General features: G+C 48.0%; 1 protein-coding gene across 1 annotated transcript in view; it reads left to right on the top strand.

Moving 5' to 3' along the window:
- AK8 (adenylate kinase 8) overlaps nt 1-20,231 on the top strand; it is a 125,308-nt gene that overhangs the window by 53,511 nt on the left and 51,566 nt on the right. Inside the window, exon 7 of the mRNA XM_015407537.1 lies at nt 3,915-4,056. Coding sequence (XP_015263023.1) covers nt 3,915-4,056 — 142 coding nt within the window. The remainder of the gene's footprint in view (nt 1-3,914; nt 4,057-20,231) is intronic.

Raw genomic sequence — 20,231 nt, 5'->3', positions numbered from 1 at the left:
AGGGTAATGGAAGGAATGCAGATCTCTTCTCTTCCTCTCCTCTCGCCATATCCTGGCTTTTACAAAAGTCTGCTGTGCTGTTACAACTTTAGTGTGTCTGTTTAAGACCATTTCCTCAGTAACCCAGTAGAGAGTATGGGAGCGGATATAAAAGCGAAAATGAAATTAATACCATTCTCAAAGCTGGGGACCTCCAATAATGGCATGAAAGGAAGAGGATTTATAGTGCATGAACTGAGTGTGTTAACAGCAACCCGAAGGAGGATCTAACAAGCCGGAAGGAGAAGACAACAGAGGAAGCTCCTCCACATCAGCGATAGTAAAAGTACCCAGCACGCAAAGAAGCGGTTCTGAATGTGCCCAGAAGAGATTTTTTTAATTAACAGAAATTCAAAGGAACATTGTTGTTGTTCAGTCGCACAGTCGAGTCCGACTCTTTGCAACCCCATGGACCAGCTCCCTCCAGGCCTTCCAGTCTTCCGCCATCCTCTGAAGTTTGCTCAACTTCATGTTCGTTGCATCGATGACACTGTCTAACCATCTCATCCTTTGCCGTCCCCGTCTTCTTTGACCTTCAATCTTTCCCAGCATCAGGGTCTTCTCCAGTGAGTGCTCCCTTCTCATTTGGTGGCCAAAGTATTTTAGCTTCAGTTTCATTATCTGGCCTTCCAGGGAACAGTCAGGGTTGATTTCTTTGAGGATTGACTGATTTGTTCTTCTTGCAGTCCATTACTAACATATTAACAGAGAATTACACGTGACCGGACTAAGAAAAGAAGTTTGACAACACACAGAAGAAGCCCAAGAAGATTAATTGGACATTACTAACAGTTTAATTTACCAGTTTATATATCACTCAGCTTTCTCTTTCTCCCACTGTCTACCCTTCCCATTTTTTCTTTTAAGCGAAATACCTCCCCTTTTTAGGGGAGTCAATAAAATCTTTATTAAAAAAAAAAAAAGACCATTTCCTCAGTAGTGAAATTCCCCTCACTGATATTTTTAAAACTGTGCATCATGTGACATTTTCCACAGTAGGTTTTTCCTCACCAGGCGCAAACCCAAAGTTTTCTCCTCCTTACCCCACATTTTCAGAACTCGCTAAAACGGGGGATTCTCAGAACGCAGGGTAAGAAGAAAACTTCGGGTTTGTGCCTGTTGAGGAAAAATCTACTGTGGAAAATGTCACAACACACAGTTTTAAAAACGTCAGTGCAGGGAATTTCGCCACTGCAGAAATGGTCCAAGTGAGATGGCTCCAAAGGCAACTGAGGTACAGTGTAATGCTCCTGAGTGACCCTACAAGCAAGGTTCCCCGTATTGTGTCAAGGGGACAGTCTACTAGCACAGGTTGCCAATTTTTCTTCAGCTAATTGATTAATCACAAACTACTGGATCGTTTTTAAAATGCACTCTCCATCAACTGGGAACCAGAATTTAAAAAAAAAAAATAAGCAAAGAACGTCTCCAAAATGGTGCGGGTGTCAGGTACCCCCTCAGGAATGCCTCTTTGCAGAGGGCTGCCCAGGTCCTATGGCTGTCTCTGCTTCTAGTAAAGTATTCTCTACGCTGTTTTTCGGTAATTGCATCTCCGCTTACCAGCCCATCTTATTCTCATCAGCTGACTGTCCCCAAATATCAGAGGGCTTTTCTTTTGGCTAAGCTAAATGCTTTCTCCTCTGCTGTTTTCATGAGTAGGTTCCAAGCAGTACCTTACTGGGACAGATTATGTGTATGAGGGTCTGGGGCGATTGAAACTCTGTCTCGTATTTGCGTTGATTGTGTGTTGACTGACCCTTGGAGAGGTCTGTGAGTACAGCCGGTGATAGTTTCCAAGGTTTCCCTTGCTTCTGTGCCTTCCCAGCTCACTGATACCGATCCTCATATTACTTTGGCTTTGGGTGAATTTCTGGCAGCAGTGGCTTCTATGCAGAGATGGAAATAGAGGGTGGACTGCACATAACCATATCTCCTTCTCCTTCCGTTCCACCACCTTCCACCACCACCATACCTCCCTCTGCCCCGATCACTGGGATCCCCAGTCCAATGCTGATGTTATCCAGCTCCATCTACCTGTTCCCTCCTCTCTGTCAGCAAGCTGCCATTAAGTGGTGTGCTCTGTTCTACATGTTACCTTATGCTCTGGTCATTTCCCCCCCCCCATGTTTCTTCCTGAGTAGGTGTTTACTGTCTTTGCTTGCTACGCTGCGGAACTGCTCAAGGTCACACAGCTGGAGGTGGGAAGGAGTTATGGCGTTGCTCTGCTTATTATGTATTTGATGCCTGAGAACTGAACTTGTGTTTATGTTGTAGAACCGTTGGGTTCCCAAGGAATTGGGCGCTCGTTTTATCTACATTCCCGCCAGCGGGAATTGGGCTCATTGGCTCTAACCTGGTTCAAGTTCCTTTATTATGTTTCCCTATGAGCCTTGTAGTCATTACTAACAATTCTTGTGTTCCTGATCTAACCATCGATTTACAATAAATTCTACTTTGTTCATCAACCGTGGATTTATTCGAATGCATGGGGAATCGAACACTCTCCCCACACCCACAACAGCAGCCCACACTCTAGCAGCTCTGTAATTCCAATAATTCCAATAACAGTCATGGTCTAAACAACATCAAATCTACATCCAAATAGGCAAGATTAGTAACTAGCTCTCACTTACCAACCTTCCCCCAATGCAAGCCTCCCCTCTTACTTGTGAGAGCCAGTTTGGTGCAGTGGTTAAGAGCAGCGGACTCTAATCTGGAGAACCAGGTTTGATTCCCCACTCCTCCACATGCAGCTGCTGGGTGACCTTGGGTCAGTCACCGTTCTCAGAGCTCTCTCAGCCACACCTACCTCAGAGGAAGGGAAGGAGATTGTAAATTGCTCTGAGACTCCAAGTGAAGGGTGGGGTACAAATCCAATCTCTTTTTCTTCTCCCTCCCTACCACTAAGTAAGAAAAATTAGTCTATCTAATTAAATTATATAATGGGTGGGAATAATGTCCCTACCACACTGCCTAACTAGACCTAATTAGCCCAATTTAATTTCAAATTAAAAAACTTAAAGCAGCGAATAGATGTTCATGCGTCATTGGGGTAATCTTGAGGTCGGTGGCTTCACAGTCCCATCTCCAGAGCAATGATCCTGCAGCTCATAGCCCTTACAGAGGAGTAGCAGCTGTTTAATACCCTTGGGCCGTCTGCTCCTAGGTCTTTCGTTAGGGGCCGAGCAGTTCCCCAAGCCAGGGCACTTCATGGCAACTGCTGGCATGGGCTAAAGGCCCCTAGCAGAGCTAGAGACCAAAAAAGGTCTGAGGCCCACAAGCGCCTCCACCCTGGAACTCCCACACACACTCAAACCTCCAGGAAGGCAACCCAATGGACCCCAGAGGTTTAACTCCCCATGGAAACAGTCCAAGCCCATCCGCTGCTGCACGAGGTCGTCCGCACAAACGAAGTCATCCACAAGCCTCCAGGCTTGGCCAAGGCCCTCTGGTCACGTCGGAGCAGCCCTCCCCTTTGCCCACTCCTCTGAGCCAGCCGGGAGTGGCAGCAACACAATTCCACCCAGCCACACAGCAGCCCCCGGTAGCAGCACAGGTCCGCCAAGCCCAGGTTGGTCTGGTTCTATCTCAAATCCCAGTCACTCCAAAGACAGGGCTTCACTTTGGCAGGGACTTGGCATGGTCGCACGTTCAGTGCCACAAGAGGCCCTGTGCCTTTCGTTGCTTGCGTCGATCAGGGGAGCATCCTGAAACGACCGTCTCTCCCCTCCCTGCTTCCTTCAGCCTTGCACGTCACAAGCAATGTCCCTCAAACCAAGCAAGATCCCCCCTTTTCGTCTCTTTTTAAAAGGTGTCGCGTGCATCAGTCGCGTAGGTGTCCGACACCAGCTAAAAGCATGTTGTCTTTTCTTCAGTCGCAGACAACGTGGTCATCAAGGTCCTGTTGGATCGGCTGAACAGGCTGGACTGCCACCTCCGAGGCTGGGTGCTGCACGGCTTCCCGAGGGACGAGGACCAGGCGAGGCTGATGAGGAATGTGGGAATCGTTCCCAACAGGTAACCGAGGCCCTTATTTATTATTATTTCTTTATTTAATTCTATTTATACCCCGCCCTCCCCGCAAGCGGGCTCAGGGCGGCTTACAACAGTAAGGCACTCAGTGCAATAAAACACAATAAAACAATTTAAAACAATTAATACACTGGGCTACGCCCAAGGATCCTGCGTGACTAAAAACCTCTCTTCATATTGCACATGCCCGTTCCAAGGGGGGTTACTGTGGCCCCCCGATGTTAATCGGCCACTCAGTCTCCGGGAGTGCTGCTATACGGCCCCTGTTGGTGGTAGTGGTGACGGCGGCGGCTCCTATTCGAAAGCCTGGCGGAAGAGCTCCGTCTTACAGGCCCTGTGGAACTGTAACAGGTCCCGCAGGGCCCTGATCTCCTCCGGGAACTCGTTCCACCAGATAGGAGCCGCCACCGAAAAGGACCTAGCCCTTGTAGCAGCAAGCCTGGCCTCTTTAGGGCCCGGGGTAGCGAGGCGGTGTTGCGACCCTGACCGAAGTGCTCTTTGGGGCCTATGTGGGAGAAGGCGGTCCCTCAGGTATGCCAAAATGACATGAAACTGGCATGTGGAGCCTGGGCGCTCAGACTGGAGGCAGAATGCCACTCCTTCCTTCGTAGCCTGCCCCAGGGCCAGCTGTGGGACATTTGTTCTCCTTTCTTCCCCATCCCCATCATGTGAGTCCTCTCTACTGGCTTTCCCTGCTCCACTCCCACAACTGTTTCAGCACATCGCTTTCCTCTCCGCCCGTTCATAAATGTACAACTCTTCCTAACTGTGGCCAGGGGTCATTTAATAGAAAAAGAGGTGCAGGGGCTCATTAGCATAACTTATTTGCATATGCCACACCCCCTGGCATCACCGGAAGTGTGTCAGAAGGCAACACCCACCGCTCAGGCTCCACTGGACTGTTTTGGGTTGCTAGCTATTGGGGGGGGGGAACGCGCAGATCTGCCCTCACAGAGGAGGGAGAGCTTGTACCTGAAGGCGGGATGGAGGGGGGGGCCCTCTGCAACATACCTGGCTGCTTCTTGCTCCTTGTGGCCCGACTGAGGGCTGTTGGGAGCAGGGGGTGGGGGCTTGTTGCATGTGCCCACCCCATGGGCTCCTTACTGCCGGAGCTCCGCTCCTGTGTGCTCCTGCAGGAAATGACCCCTGACTGTGGCATCAAGAGATGATTCAGGGGGCTGTAACTCAGTGGCAGAGCATCTCCTTCATATGCAGAAGATCCCAGGTTCAGTCGCTGGCATCTCCATGGCATCTCCAGTTAAAATGGGCCAGGCAGCAGGTGATGCGAAAGACCTCTACCCGAGACCCTAGAGAGCTGCTGCCGGTCTGAGCAGACAATATATGAGACCCTGGAGAACCACAGCCAGTCTGAGTAGACAATACTCATCTTGATGGGCCAAAAGTTCTGATAGAAGGCAGCTTCGCGTATGAATTCATATGTTTAGATTGGTGATGCCTCACTCACATTCATTTTTCATATTATCCAGTCAGTGTCCTCTATAACACAACCCTTTTCAATGGAGTCAGTTCACACAATCAGTTGTTGTATAACTGGAGATTTGGGGGTGGGGCCTGGGGAGGACAGGGACCTCAGTGGGGTACAATGCCATAGCAGCCATTTTCTCCTGGGGAACTGATGTCTGTAGTCTGGAGATGAGCTGTAATTCCAGGGGTTCCCCGGGTCCCACCTGGAGGCTGGCATCCCTAGAGATCCCCTCTGGTTCTAGGGCCATGTTCCAAGAGAGCCTTCCACTGCAAGGGACAGGCCCTGTGAAGACGAAGGGGTCTCATGGACTGCAGGGGTCATGCCGCGCATGTGGAGAATCCCACCAAGTCTTATGGGAGTTGTGTGTTTGTGTTTGAGCACAGGATCTGGCGTTCATTAGGGGCCAATTGTAGGGGTTGCTGAAACCTAATTGATTCCGGGACCGACGCCTTCTGTCAGCGTGTGCCGGGCAGGAGAGAAATGATCAGCAGAAGCGCATCTAGCGGCCTGGCGGGGAAGCCAGGCTGTAAATCACTGGCTCACAGCACAGGTTATAAACCATGGCGCTCTGCAGCCGACTGTGTTTCTGACATCAAGAGCAGAAAAACCCCAGATAGAATTAGGACTTGGAAATCAATCTGGGAATAGGAAGTGGAAAGGTATAAATCACAGCTCGATCCAATCACCGAGAAAAAGCTCTTATTTTTAGGTGGGCTCAGGTTGATGAAATTAGATTAAAATAAATTTACATATATATCAAGTTTATTATTAAAATCCCGTCACATCAGTAAACAACATTATCGGCAAAAAGGTCCATTGGTTTGTGCCTGGAACTCCAAGTAGGCCTCTCCAGATGATCAAAAAGCAGAGTTATTGTCCGTGTATCAACTCGTAAGTCTGTTTCGTAGAAGTAATAAATGGTTTACTGTTCAAATACTGTGTTTTATCTGACTTCCACTTCATAAACCTGGTGCAAATAATATTAAATTATATCCCATTGAGCAGGATCAGTCTCTCAGCTCCTCCGTCTTACGGAACGGGAGAGAAGACAGACCCAGTAATTGATGGCAGGAAAAAAATGAAAAATCAAGTTATTTCTAAGGGAGGGGGAACCTCCAACAACACGAAGAAACAAATTGGGCTATAAAGTTTTTTAATATGTAATAATAAAAAAACAAAGAGATCCCTTGTAGCCTGAGCCACGGCACCCAGAGATCAGCAAAGAGGAAAATAATTTATTTCACTTCGCCAATAGAAGGGATTAGGCTTTGCTTAGATTTAACTTTGGTCGTAGAGTGAGGCAAGAACTACAGACTGGCACAGGAAGTATCTGCAGCTGAAAGGAAGCATTTTTTCCCTAGACAGCACGTAATTAGCTTATGGGATTTGCTGCCACAAGAGATGGGGGGGTGGCTGCTTATTTAGTCGGCTTTTTAAAAAAGGCGTTAAGCGCATGGAGGAGGAGAGGCATCCACAGCAGTTATTAGAATGATAGGCTACATTGACCCTCCATGCACAGGGGCAGTCTGTCTCTAAGTACCAGATGTTACTTTTCTGCCCACCTTGTGAACCCAAAAAGCATCTGACTCTCAGCTGCTGGAAACATGGTGGAGGTGTGCACTCAGAAGACTACCAATTGAGATATGACCCAAACGACACCAACCCATAAATATGGCAAATCCTCAAAACTGGATTTGAATTACTTCTGACACTTGACACGTGTGAAGCCTTCCCATTTGACAGTTACACTAGCACTGTCCGGTTTCATTTCCCCCCCCCCAAGTAGCAGAAGGGGCAGCAGTGAGGCGAGAAAGTGGTATGCGCCTGACAGGGACATTGTTCAACCACAAAAGTTAACCAATATTCCTGCCAGAACTGATTGTCATGTTTGGTTTTTCTGTGTGTGTGGGGGTTAGAGACGACAACTCAGCACAGGCTATATTTGCCCGTTCCCTAGTGGGAGGTTGCCCCTACTTGCCAGATGTGAAAGAGATAAATGCTTGTTTTGTGCAGACAAGCAGGCAGAGTGTCGGGCCAATTGAAGGGGAAAGATCGACAGATAGGCCCTTGGCTGGCCTTGCAGACTGAGGACAGCAATGCTTATTTCTCCACCCTTCTTGCACCAAATAATAAAGAGCAAATGCACACAAAATGCAAGACAGAGATGTGGTAACCAGTGTTCCCTTTAAGCTTAAAGAGTGATTAACACATGGAATTCACTGCCACAGGAGGTGGCGGCGGCCACAAGCATGGACAGCTTCAAGAGGGAATTAGATAAGCATATGGAGCAGAAGTCCATCAGTGGCTATTAGCCACAAGGTATAGATGGGAACTCTCAGTTTGGGGCAAGTGATGCTCTGTATTCTTGGTGCTTGGGGGGGGGGGGCAACAGTGGGAGGGCTTCTAGTGTCCTGGCCCCACTGCTGGACCTCCTGATGGTACCTGGTATTTCTGGCCACTGTGTGACAGAGTGTTGGATTAGATGGGCCATTGGCCTGATCCAACATTGGCTTCTCTTAAGTTCTTAAGCTGAGTTTAGTGTGAGCTAGCCGACAGTTTTTTAGCCTCTGGCTCACACATTGTTGTCTTAGCTCAGAAACAAACTACCTCATGCAGAAGCCAAATCACTCACTCACAGCTTTAATGCCAGTAGCTCACAAAGTAGAATTTTTACTCATAAGACTCCATAGTTTAGAGGGAGCATTGTGACAAAGGAGATTATGTTCGCAGTATGAATAACTCTGCATGCTTAAAGGAGAGCAGGCTTATACTCCTGTCCCTGCCTCCAGACATCCATTTGTATGGGATACTTGTAAGCAGATCTATATGTAATCTGGTTTACCTGCATGGATTGGAAAGGCCACAGCAAGGGCTCTACCCAAGTTTACGGCAGATGTTTGTCCGTACAAGCAGGTGTCTGGTGGTGGGGACCCCAGGCACAATCTCAGCCCCCTCTGTTTGCAACCGAACAGGGTTTCCGTATGAAAAAGAACCACTGATCCACGATGTAGACATTTCTGATCTCTGCTAACCTTCCGGGACAGAAACACAATTGAATAGGAAGAAAATGAATTCGTTCTTATGGCCTTAATTGTGGCACATCAAAATGAATTTCTTTGTGCTGCGGCTCACGGGAAAGGCAAGAGAATTAAGCTACAATTGCCTAATATACGTTGGTTGACGGTCTGGATTAGCTAAAGCGCCATGTGCCGTAAACCTTATTAAAATGTGGTAAAAATGGGACTTTTTCTTTGATTTATGCCCTATATGACAAAAATGGTCATGAGTAAAGGCGTTATTAATAAGAGTTATTCACAGGAGAATTTATTAGCTTTCCAACCGTACTTTAAAAATTTGAAATTGGTTGCTTGGTTCCCGAGTTGTAGCTCAAATTAGAAAAGGTAGGGGAAATTGACCTTGTCCACCTTGATAACATCATCAAAAGCTTAAGCTACCAATCATGACGGGCTGTCCCATCAAAACATAATAAATAAACATACACCCCTTTCAGAAGAACCTAAAGAAGTTTTGCCACCTTCCCTGAGACCAAGATGTCAATTTTTGGCTCTTGGCCCACAGACTAAATGGGTGTGTTTTCCTAACCAATGCTAATGGTGGTGCCTAGGACTCCAGGGGTAGTAGCTAGTTCAGATTAAGTAACAGGCTGCATCAGATGATGCACAAAGCATGCCTTAGCTTTCCGCCCAACATTGGCCATCTAAGTGTGAGCTGTAATGTTATAATTAAGTCTAATACATCTAGGTGTGGATTCTCCAATCAGTTCCCCGGGTGAAATCTGGGAATTGACTGTATGATAATAGCACACATTGGTAATTAGAAAGGAAAACTAGGTCTCAATTCAGTCCTGGAGGATGCATTGTCTTGAGCTTCATTATCAATTGCAATTCAGCAGTCTCTGTTTCTGATCTCCCTTTGAAATTCCTTTGTAAGAGCACTGCTACTCTTAGGTCAGCAACTGGTTGGTTTCTAACGTCAGACTTATGTCCATTTATTCTTTGCATCCTCCTGGACTGAATCCTCCTGGATGGAATTGAGACCTAGGTTTCCTGTCTCATTACCAGTGCTTGTATCTCCACACCTACTACCCCTCTGCATATCACACCTAACCCAATCAAACCTGCTGCTGTCACTGACCTGCTGTTGCCATTCGATATCTGAAATCACCTTTATAAAGTTTGTATCTCCGGTACCTCACATGGCCCAGCCCAACAAAGTGACACTTATGTCAGATCTGGCCCTCATAACAAATGAGTTCAACACCTCTGATATAAGCAGCTGATCCTGCCCAGCATGAAGCATGATAAAGCTATAAAAAACGAAAATAGGGAAGAATCCCTACTAATGCTCAATAATATACTGTGCTATCACAGTCTAGCCTGATCTCTTCAGATCTTAGAAGCTAAGCAGGGTTGGCCCTGGTTAGTATTTGGATGGGAGAAGTCCAGGGTTGCTGTGTGGGGCGGGGTGGGGGGCAATGGCAAACTACCTCTGAATGTCCGTTGCCTTGAAAACCGCATGGGGTCACCATAAATCAGCTGTGATTTGACAGCAAAAAAAATGAGGAGACAAAACTGGGGGGAGCATAACATTCTAATTAACTGCTGCCTGAGGGTAATTGCCCCACCATTGGCTTTAGCTTGTGTTCACGTGCCACCAGTTCCTTGTTTGCTAGTTTGGTGTAGTGGTTAAGTGCGCAGACTCTAATCTGGGAGAACCAGGTTTGATTCCCCACTCCTCCGCTTGCGCCTGGCTGGATGACCTTGTGCAAGCCATAGCTCTGATAAGAGCTGTTCTTGAAAAAGAGCAGTTTCTGTCATGAGCTCTCTCAGCCCCACCTACCTCACAGGCAATGTTCCCTCTAAGCTGTGGAGTCTTGTGAGCAGAAATCCTACTTTGTGAGCTACTGGCCTTAAAGCTGTGAGTCAGCGATTTGGCTACTGCATAAATTAGTTTGCTCTGGAGCCCCATCCTTCCTGAGCTAAGACAAAAATGTGTGAGCCGGAGGCTGAAAAACTGTGAGCTAGCTCACACTAACTCAGCTTAGAGGGAACACTGCTCACAGGGTGTCTGTTGTGGGGAGGGGGAGGGAAAGGAGTTTGTAAGCCGCTCTGAGACTCCCTTGGGAAGTGAAGGGCGGGGTATAAATCCAATCTCTCTTCTTCTTCTTCTTCTTTTTTTTTTTCTTCTTCTTCTTCTTCTTCTTCTTCTTCTTCTTCTTCTTCTTCTTCTTCTTCTTCTTCTTCTTCTTCTTCTTCTTCTTCTTCTTCTTCTTCTTCTTGTTTCAAGCCACTTGTCTGGGTTGGGGGGGCACTGGACTTACCTGGGGGCTGCCCTGAGGTGGGGAAAGGTTGCCGCCCAGTCAGGTGACCAGTGTGAAGAAGCTTTCCTTTGAAGAGCCTCTGCTGCCCCCTACAGTCGATCGGTGGCATCCCATGGCATAGGGTTGCCAACTCTGTGTTGGGGAATTCCTGGGGATTTGGAGGTGGAGGCTCGGAGGGCGACTTTCGGAGCGTGGAGGGACCTCAGCAGGGTGTAACACCATCGAGTCCAGTCTCCAGACGAGCCGTTTCTCCAGGGGAACTGGTCTCTGTAGTCTGAAGATCAGTTGGAATTCTGGTAGATCTCCAGACCCCTCCTGAAGGCTCTACCCTCAGGGAAGGGCAGAGGTGGAGCAAGGCCATGACTGTGACAGGGATAACCCCTGTCCTCTCATGCAGGCCTTTTCCCGGCCCTTGCAAGATGTTGGAAGCAGCCGGAGAGCAGGCAAGGATGACCCTGCTGCCTTCAGAAGAGGCTGGGAGGAGGTGCCCAACTCCTCTCCCTGGGCTGTGTAGGAGAGGAAAGCAAGCACTTGTACAAAGAACGCAGACCACAAGTGCTCAAAAAGTCATGCAAAAAGAGTAAATTTATATGACAAGAACAACAGAGGACCACACGTATCAGTAAATCCAAATTACATCATATAATGTACAGGTCCATGAATAGTGCAAGTCCAAAAATGGTACACCGAGAAGGACGAAGACTCCGGATTGTGATCTTCGTTTCGATAGCTCTTCTTCAAGAAGTCCACACTACTTCATAAAGTACTCATAATGTACGGAAGACTTTATAATGGTGTATGTAGGAGGAAAAATCCTTAGCACAGCACTCACAGTGTATAAAAGCCTTCAGACCAGTATTGCAGGAAAAAACTCAATCCTATTATAATCATTCAAAGCCGGGCACCTGATCAACAATAGAACAAACTCTCCAAAAGTCGGCAAGCCTCAATGGACTTGCACTAAATTTACTCTTTTTGCATGACTTTTTGAGCACTTGTGGTCTGCGTTATTTCTACAGTGCTTGCTTGCTTTCTGTATATTGTATACTGTGGTATCGCATCTGTTTATGACTGTGCAGGAGAGGGCCAGGAAGAGGAGGAGGAGAAACGGAGTGCCTGGGGATGAAGAAGAGGAGATTGGATTTATACCCCGCCCTTCACTCGGAGTTTCAGAGCGGCTGACAAACTCCTTTCCCTTCCCCTCCCCACAATGTGAGGTAGGTGGGGCTGAGAGAACTCTGACAGAAACTGCTCTTTTTCAAGAACAGCTGTGCCAGAACTATGGCTTGCTCAAGGCCATCCAGCTAGGTGCAAGTGGAGGAGTGGGGAATCAAACCCGGTTCTCCCAGATTAGAGTCCGCGCACTTAACCACTACACCAAACTTGGATCCCCTCCCCATCTTATTCTGAGTCCTTGGAGGCTCCTCTGGGCCTCACCTTGGGTTGCCAACTCATGGTTGTTGTTGTTGTTACCTGGAGAATTGGGGGGCGGAGCCTGTGGGTGGAAGGTGGGGTTTAAGGTGGGGAGGGACCTTAGCAGGGTGAAATGCCATAGTGTTCACCCTCCAAAGCAGCCTTTTCCAGCAGTGGAACCGGGGCTATTTTGGGGCAGGAATGTGGAATGCACAGGAACGGAGTTCCGGCTGGCTTCCAAGTTGGCCACGCCCAGCAGGAACTCATTAGCATAATAGGCCACACCCAACAGCAGAAACTCATTAGGACTGGCTACATTAGGGGTGTGTGGCCTACCATGCAAAGGAGTTCCTGCTACAAAAAAAGCCCTGGTTGACAACAAACAAGGTAAACAGAATAAGAAGCAAAAGGTGGGTGTGGCTGGATGAGCACACTTCGGGTAACAGGCCACACCCAACAGCAGAAACTCATTAGGACTGGCTACATTAGGGGTGTGTGGCCTACCATGCAAAGGAGTTCCTGCTACAAAAAAAGGCCTCTGGGTTTTGACAACAAACAAGGTAAACAGAATAAGAAGCCAAAGGTGGGTGTGGCTGGATGACCACACTTCTGGTAACGTGGGGGTGTGGCCTAATATGTGAATGAGCTGTGCTGTCAGGGGTGTGGCCTAACATGCTAATACGTTTCTGCTGTTGGGTGTGGCCTATTATGCTAATGAGTTCCTGCTGGGCTTTTTCCACACAAAAAGCCCTGAGTGGAACTGTTGCATACTGGGTTGGACACATGGAGAAGCGGGACGCTTCGTGATTAACAGCTCATAGTTTATTGGTACACAACACAACAGCCTTTACCGGCCGGGGCGGCCAACTATATACTGTCCCTGGGGCACATCCACCAGTCCCATTGGAAGGTTTGAACTTACCGCCACAGTTCCTATAGGTGCTAACTGGGAGGCTCAGGATCCTAGTCCCTATTGTTCTTTCGGAGCCAAGCTCGGGTTGCATACCGCTGGCGCCTAGTGGCTGTCAGCGGACATAACAGGAACTGATCTCTATTATTTGGAGATCAGCTGTAACTTGGGAGATCTCCCTGCCGTCCACCTAGACATTGGCAACCCTACGACTGGTGCCCCTCACAGAACTGTTCCTCCACCAGTATTACGAGAAGTGCTCACGGGAAAGAAGAGCTATGCCATAACTGCAAAGGAGCAGCTTTTATTTAATACGTTACCAAGACAGTATTTCCTAACAAAGTCTTATTGATGTTCCGACACGCGTCGTTTTCTTACAGTCTCACGACGGAGCTCTTGAAGCGGCAGACATAATTCAGATGCCGCTTGTCGGGAGGCCTGAATACAGCCAGAATCCCAATGAACTGCGCCGTGATTGAAACCAAACTCGATTTTTTCAAAAGGGGAGACCGGAGTCAAATTTTCCCAGTTGGAAATTCCAATTAGAATTTAATATAGTGTATATTTACGTCCTCCGTAATGAGCTGCTTCGCCCCCCGCCCCCCCATGCTTTTGCAGTCTGCTTTGCCTGGAGATTTTTCCTTCCATGTCTTGCCGGTGAGGACTTTTCTGGAATCAAAGCAAGGATCATGTTCTGCTTTCCTAAAACTGGCGTCGGAGGGGGGAGGACATTCCGTACGAAAATGGGGAGGGGGGAGATAAAAGGGTAGGAAACAGGATTGTCTTTCCTACACATTATTTAGGCCTTTCTATTTCAGCATTTGATTTCTAGGGTGGATTAGGGATAATAAACAGCCCATTAATGGAGGCCTGAACTAGGAGATGGAGTTTGAACCGGCGGCAAAATTCAATGGCTGAGAGAGGTTAATAACTCTATTACTACCAGCTCTATTCTTTAGCCGTTTGAAGAGCTCGGTATTAGCCTTATCTTACTCCTCTATTAATTGAGCTAATAGAACCTCGGTGACCTTCGCATGGTGCCATTATCTGTGAGTTTGCCAGACGTGGGCCGGAATACTTATCGCTGAATATGTATTCCAGGGATGTGCCGGTTTCTGTTGGAAGAAAGATTTTGGTTAAAGATCACCCAACTTCAAATCCTCCCTTCCTTCCCCCTCTTAACATTTACCTGCCACCTTCTGCGACCGATCAAAATAAATGCAGAGAACGAAGGGACGTGACTTAATTACGATCCTGTCAAGTTAACAAGGAGAGTTGCCGAGTCCGTGGCAAGAAATCTTAAAGGCCACAGGAGTGCTCGGGGGGTGGCCGTGGGGTGGAATATTCCAGGAAGCTCTCTTACTGGTTTTTGATTAGGGTTAGATTGATTAACAACTGGAAATGTTAGCTCTGGATCATTTCCCTGTGCTTTATCAATGGCAACTTGCAGATAAGGCCAGGGCTTTCTCAAGGGGTTGTCTTTGACGTTAAATGGGAGCTAAGTTGGCTTTGGCCCTGACCTGGATAGCCCCGGCGACCCTACTCTCCTCAGGTCTTGGTAGCTAAGCAAGGTGGACTCTGGTTAGTACTTGAATGGGAGACCACCAAGGAGGTCCAGGGTTGATATGCAGAGGTGGGCAATGGCAAACCACCTCCGAAGTCTCTTTTCTTGAAAACCCTTCAGGGTCACCATGGTCTTAAAGGTACCACTGGACTCTAAATTTGTTCTACTGCTTTTGACCAACACCTAGAACTCTCTAGTGTAGGTTTGCCAACTCCAGCTTGTGAAATTCTTGGAGTTTTGTGGGTAGAGCCTAAGGAGTGGAGGGTTTGGGGCGGGGAGGGCTTAGTTTTCACCAGGGGTCATTTCCTGCGGGAGCGCACAGGAGTGGAGCTCCGGCAGTAAAGAGCCCAGGGGGTAAACACATGCAACAAGCCCCACAACTGCTCCCAGCAGCCCCCAGTCAGAGCAAGAAGTAGCCAGGTAAGTTGCAGAGCCAGAACAGTCCAAACAGTCCAGTGGCACCTTTAAGACCAAGTTTTATTCAGGTACAAGCTCTACCTCCTCTGCTAGGACAGATCTGCACATCCCCCCCCCCAATAGCTAGGTATCCAAAACAGTCTAGTGGAGCCTGAGCGGTGGGTGTTGCCTTCTGACACACTTCTGGTGATGTCAGGGGGTGTGGCATATGCAAATAAGTTATGCTCATGAGCTCCTGCACCTCTTTTTCTACGAGATGACCCCTGGTTTTCACTAAAGAGAGTAAACCTCATGTCCAGACGGTACCACTTTGGATTGCTGACATGACTAAATGCTTCTCCATCCAAAAGGAGTCCCTTCAGACAGAAACCGAGCAAGTTAATGCAAATGGTTCCAGCCTAGTCTTCTGGACACGTTAGTTTTCGTTTTCAGGCATTCACACAGTCTAGAGTGGTACAGGCCAGATGTAAGTTTAGTACTTCAGAGCACTAGGTGTGGATGGTGAAGGGGCATTTGACAATCATCTGCCCACAGAGGCACTAGCACAGATGTACCAGTTCTGTAATTTTGTGCCTGCTTGTATGCGAAAACAAGGAGCACTGGAAATTGAGCAAGAGCTGGGAGATATAATGCGCCCTTGCACTGCTGGTAACGGTGTCATATGGCATGACAAGCATACATTCCAGTAGTAAAAGACTGAAGAAAAAGTGTATGTGCTTTAAGTCAGACATGGATCTTGATGGGGAAGGCCAGGGGACATTTGTGTGTGGCAGACCTGTGAGGTAAGTGAGAGAGAGAGAAAAAGGGAAAGGAAAGAAGTGAGAAAGTAAATCTGTCCTATTATTTCCTAGCTGTTGACATTTGACTGTTTATTTTCCGTATTTGTGTTTTTTGGCGTGGGGTGTGTGTGTGTGTGTGTGTGAGAGAGAGAGAGAATATGGTGAATATTATTATTCTGAGTAAATGTGGAAAGGTCACCCTTGCATCCTGAAGGGTTAAAACTTAGTTTAAGAAAGTCTGTTACTACATTTGCTGTCTGCCTTTTGAGAGCCTGAGAGCAATTACTTCCACAGCAGCCACATCAAAAAATGTACTTTACCTTTGAACCCGGAGCCGCCAGCTCCCAGGGACTTTGGGAATAAAAGCGCCAAAGCCAGACTCCGCCCGCTAAAGTTTGCCTTAACGCACAGACGATATTCTGCTAGAGCTTGGTCCGGCATGATATTCCGTTTGTGAATAGATCTGTTTGTGGGGAAATAAAACCCCACCAAATCTGCATGAGCTAGACAGCAGAACCTCTTATGAGTTGATCAAAATGGGTGGCTTGGGGGTGGCAACCATCACTCACCCATGTTATGTATTGAGTCTACGCCGTTCCTCAAGCTGTACGAGGAACTGGTTGAGCTTCCTACTCTAGAACAATAGCTCGCCAGGATCCTGGAACAAACCAGTAGACAAGTGGTGTAATGTAAATAGCCTATCATTGGGAGTGGGAGTGTGCTGGGTGTGGTGTTTGCATGCTTTATAAGCAGGGCTCAAGCCCCGCTAGCTGCCCTTGCAGTTTGCTGAAATCACTTAATAAACTAGAGCTGATCACTGCAGTGCGTCTGGAACCCAGTATTTAACAACCCAGCTCCTTTATTTAGCCAGGCTGTGGAGGCAGGGGCGCCAACTTTGGGCTGGGAAATACCTGGAGATATTGGGGGTGGAGCCTAGGGAGGGCAGAGTTTGTGGAGGGGAGGGACCTCGAGGGGGGACAATGCCTTAGAGTCCACCCTCCAAAGCAGCCATTTTATCCCGGGGAACTAGGGTTGCCATCCCCCCCCCCCAGTCAGGGCAGGGGATCCCCCGGATTTTGGGGGCCCAATCGAGCGCTGGCCAGCAAGAGAAGCCCCCCTCCTGAACAGCAGCATCCCGTGGGGCCGCCGCCCACATGATGTCTAGCATTGGGGGGGGAGAAACGACTATGGTTACCATAACTCCTGAACAGCAGCATCCCGTGGGGCCGACGCCGACATGATGATGTCACCAGTAGTGTCATCATGCTGGGGCTGTCATGGTGGACTGTCACACAGTGACGCTCTAGCATTGGGGGGGGGACGACTATGGTTACCATGGAGTTTTTACCCTGAATACTAGAGCGTCACCGCACGATGACCCTATCATGATGTCACTACTGGTGATGTCATTGCGCCGCACGTGCTTCGCATGCGCAGCAGAAAACTCCCAAAAAGGAGCCAGGAGCCCCCCACCACAGGAATGGTGAGACCTGGCAACCCTAAGGGGAAACTGATCCCTATGGTCCGGGAATCTGTTTTAACTCTGGGAGTTCTCCAGGCCCCATTTCAAGGTTGGCAACCCTATGCAGAGGGCAGGAGACGAGCCGGTGAATGATGAGGCCATGGGGGGCAGTCAGAGGGCAACACCGACACCCTGGCAACAGCAGTGCAACATCAGGAGTGCATCAAAAGTGGCATCAGTGGGTCAACATGACCACGGACATGGGGGGGCTGGAGCCCCAAGGAGTGGAGCAGCGCCTACATTTTTTTAAAAAAATTATTTTTATTGGTATATTAAGAACAGGGTATATACAGATAATACATATTTCGTTTTTCATCGCACGGTACAGTACTACTATTGGATGTCAAATGACACTGTGTTCCCCTCGGTATGTTGGTATTGATAATTAATGTAGATGTTATTCTAAGTGTAAGTGCAGGGCACGAACCTATTAGCATATCCGCTAGAAAGGACAATCAAAAACTACCCAAATTCACCAAAAGGAATGTTGTCGACTATCTATAAAGCAATCATGATAACAGAAAACCAAACCAAATTGAAACATCAACTTCGCTGGGAAGAATAGTTGAACGTACAGTGGCAAGACACAGACTGAAACTTAAATTTGGTCATCACCTGCAAATACTTCGCCAGTACATAACATCCGCTTAAGTAAAGGTAAAGGTAAAGGTTCCCTTGCTCGAAAGCCAGTCGAATCCGACTCTAGGGTTGCGGTGCTCATCTCCGTTTCAAAGCCGAAGAGCCAGCGCTGTCCGAAGACGTTTCCGTGGTCGTGTGGCCGGCATGACTAAACACCGAAGTGGTACCTATTTATCTACTTGCAATTTCTTGCTTTCGAACTGCTCGGTTGGCAGGAGCTGGAACTAGAGACGGGAGCTCACTCCGTCATGTGGCACACTCGGGTCTCGAACTGCTGAACTACTGACCTTCCACCACAGCCTGCAGTTCAGCGTCTTAACCACTTGAGCCACCGCAGCTCCATCCGCTTACAAACCTTTAAACTGATGTCGAGATGGTACTTGACTCCAGAGCAGAGCCTACTTGAACCTGAGCTAGCAGAAGTGCTGAGGGGGAACTGCCTGCCAGCATGAGCAGGCTCAGAGGCTCACAGGGGGGAAGGAGGAGGAGGAAGGCTCAGGTGTGACCCAAACTACCTAACTCCCACAATGCAAGAAGGCTGAAGGGGCAACAAGGCCGCTCTGTGCCTGACCTCCTGGACACCCACAACACAGGTAAACTGAATTGCAACATGAGCTACACAGAGGAAACCCCATCACTGACTCTGCAAGTAGGTCAGCTAGGATCCCTTCCCATGAGCTGTTCTTTATTTAACAATCTGACGATCTAACAGTCTTGGACACAACCGATTTTACGAACACCATCCTCTGTTTTCATCCTCACATCAACGCCACTGCTGCCAGAAATTAGGCCATAACCCTAGTAATACCAGGATCCGTACTGGCTAACGGGGAAGGCATAGACACAAGGGAAACCTTGGAAACTCTCACTGGCTGTATCCCCATCTCTCTTCAAGGGGCACTCGACACAGTCAAAGAAAAGATGGAATCAAGTTTTTTTTGTTTTTTCTTTTTGTATTCTTGCATGTGTGTGTGTGTGTGTGTCCATGCCTGGGAGTCATGGTGACCTCTGGCAGCTCCTACTGAGGCATGGAGGACAATTTCTTGCAATTTCTTGCTTTCGAACTGCTAGGTTGGCAGGAGCTGGAACCAGAGACAGGAGCTCACTCTGTCATGCGGCACCCGGGTCTCGAACTGCTGAACTACCAACCTTCCAGCCTGCAGTTCAGCATCTTACTTGAGCCGCCACAGCTCCTGGCTTTTTAAAAAACCCTCCATTATTTGGAGTTGAAGAAAATAAGATGTCCAGATATTACATAAACTAGAAGAGGCCTCTTATGGTTTATGAGTTATCAGTGCCTCAAAGTGGTACTTTCTAGATTCAAGTCCAGCAGCACATTAAACAGTGGTACCTTCTTTGTGCACACCTGTCTTCTGTGGTGAGACCTTTGCGGTTGTGGCATCTCACAGCTGCCTGCATCCGGTCACCTGGCGCCAACATTTTTGTGGTTAAGAAGATTGGTGAATCCCTTTTGTTTTCTCAGGCTTTTGTCGATAGGGAACATGGAGCTTCTTTCACTTCATTTTGGCCCTGGCCCTAGTGTGGATTTTCATATTTGCTCTAATGCTGCGGCTTTTTAAATGAGGCTTGTACTTTGTGCACGCCTGATTTTGACGGACCGTCAGCTGTGGGTTCAATGTTCTAACATGCTTTCATTATTAATCTTGCTATTTGCAAGCCATCTCAAGAGTGATAGTTGAGACGTTATGGCGCATAAAGAGCAAACAGACAAATAAACAACTGACTGGGCTTGCCTCTTAGTGTCAGGGAGCTGACATAAAGGGTGGAGGAGGGGAGCGACTACTGCCTAGTATTTTAACTTTCGTTTCTTGCTGCCTGACAATACTCTGAGTGCCTAGCTGTAACCAGGGGTCGTTTCGTAGAAAAAGAGCTAGGGGAACTCATTAGCATAACTCATTAGCATATGCCACACCCCCTGACATCACCGGAAGTGTGTCATAAGGCCACACCCCCTGACATCACCGGAAGTGTGTCATAAGGCCACACACCCCGCCCCCAACGGTCCCAGCCTAAAGGTTAGTCTTAAAGGTGCTATTTGTTAGTCTTAAAGGTGCTATTTGAACTCTTG

The sequence above is a fragment of the Gekko japonicus genome, unplaced genomic scaffold (assembly GCF_001447785.1).
Source record: "Gekko japonicus isolate JY-2015 unplaced genomic scaffold, Gekko_japonicus_V1.1 scaffold955, whole genome shotgun sequence".
Taxonomy (NCBI): domain Eukaryota; kingdom Metazoa; phylum Chordata; class Lepidosauria; order Squamata; family Gekkonidae; genus Gekko; species Gekko japonicus.
This window is presented reverse-complemented; position numbering and strand designations above follow the sequence as displayed.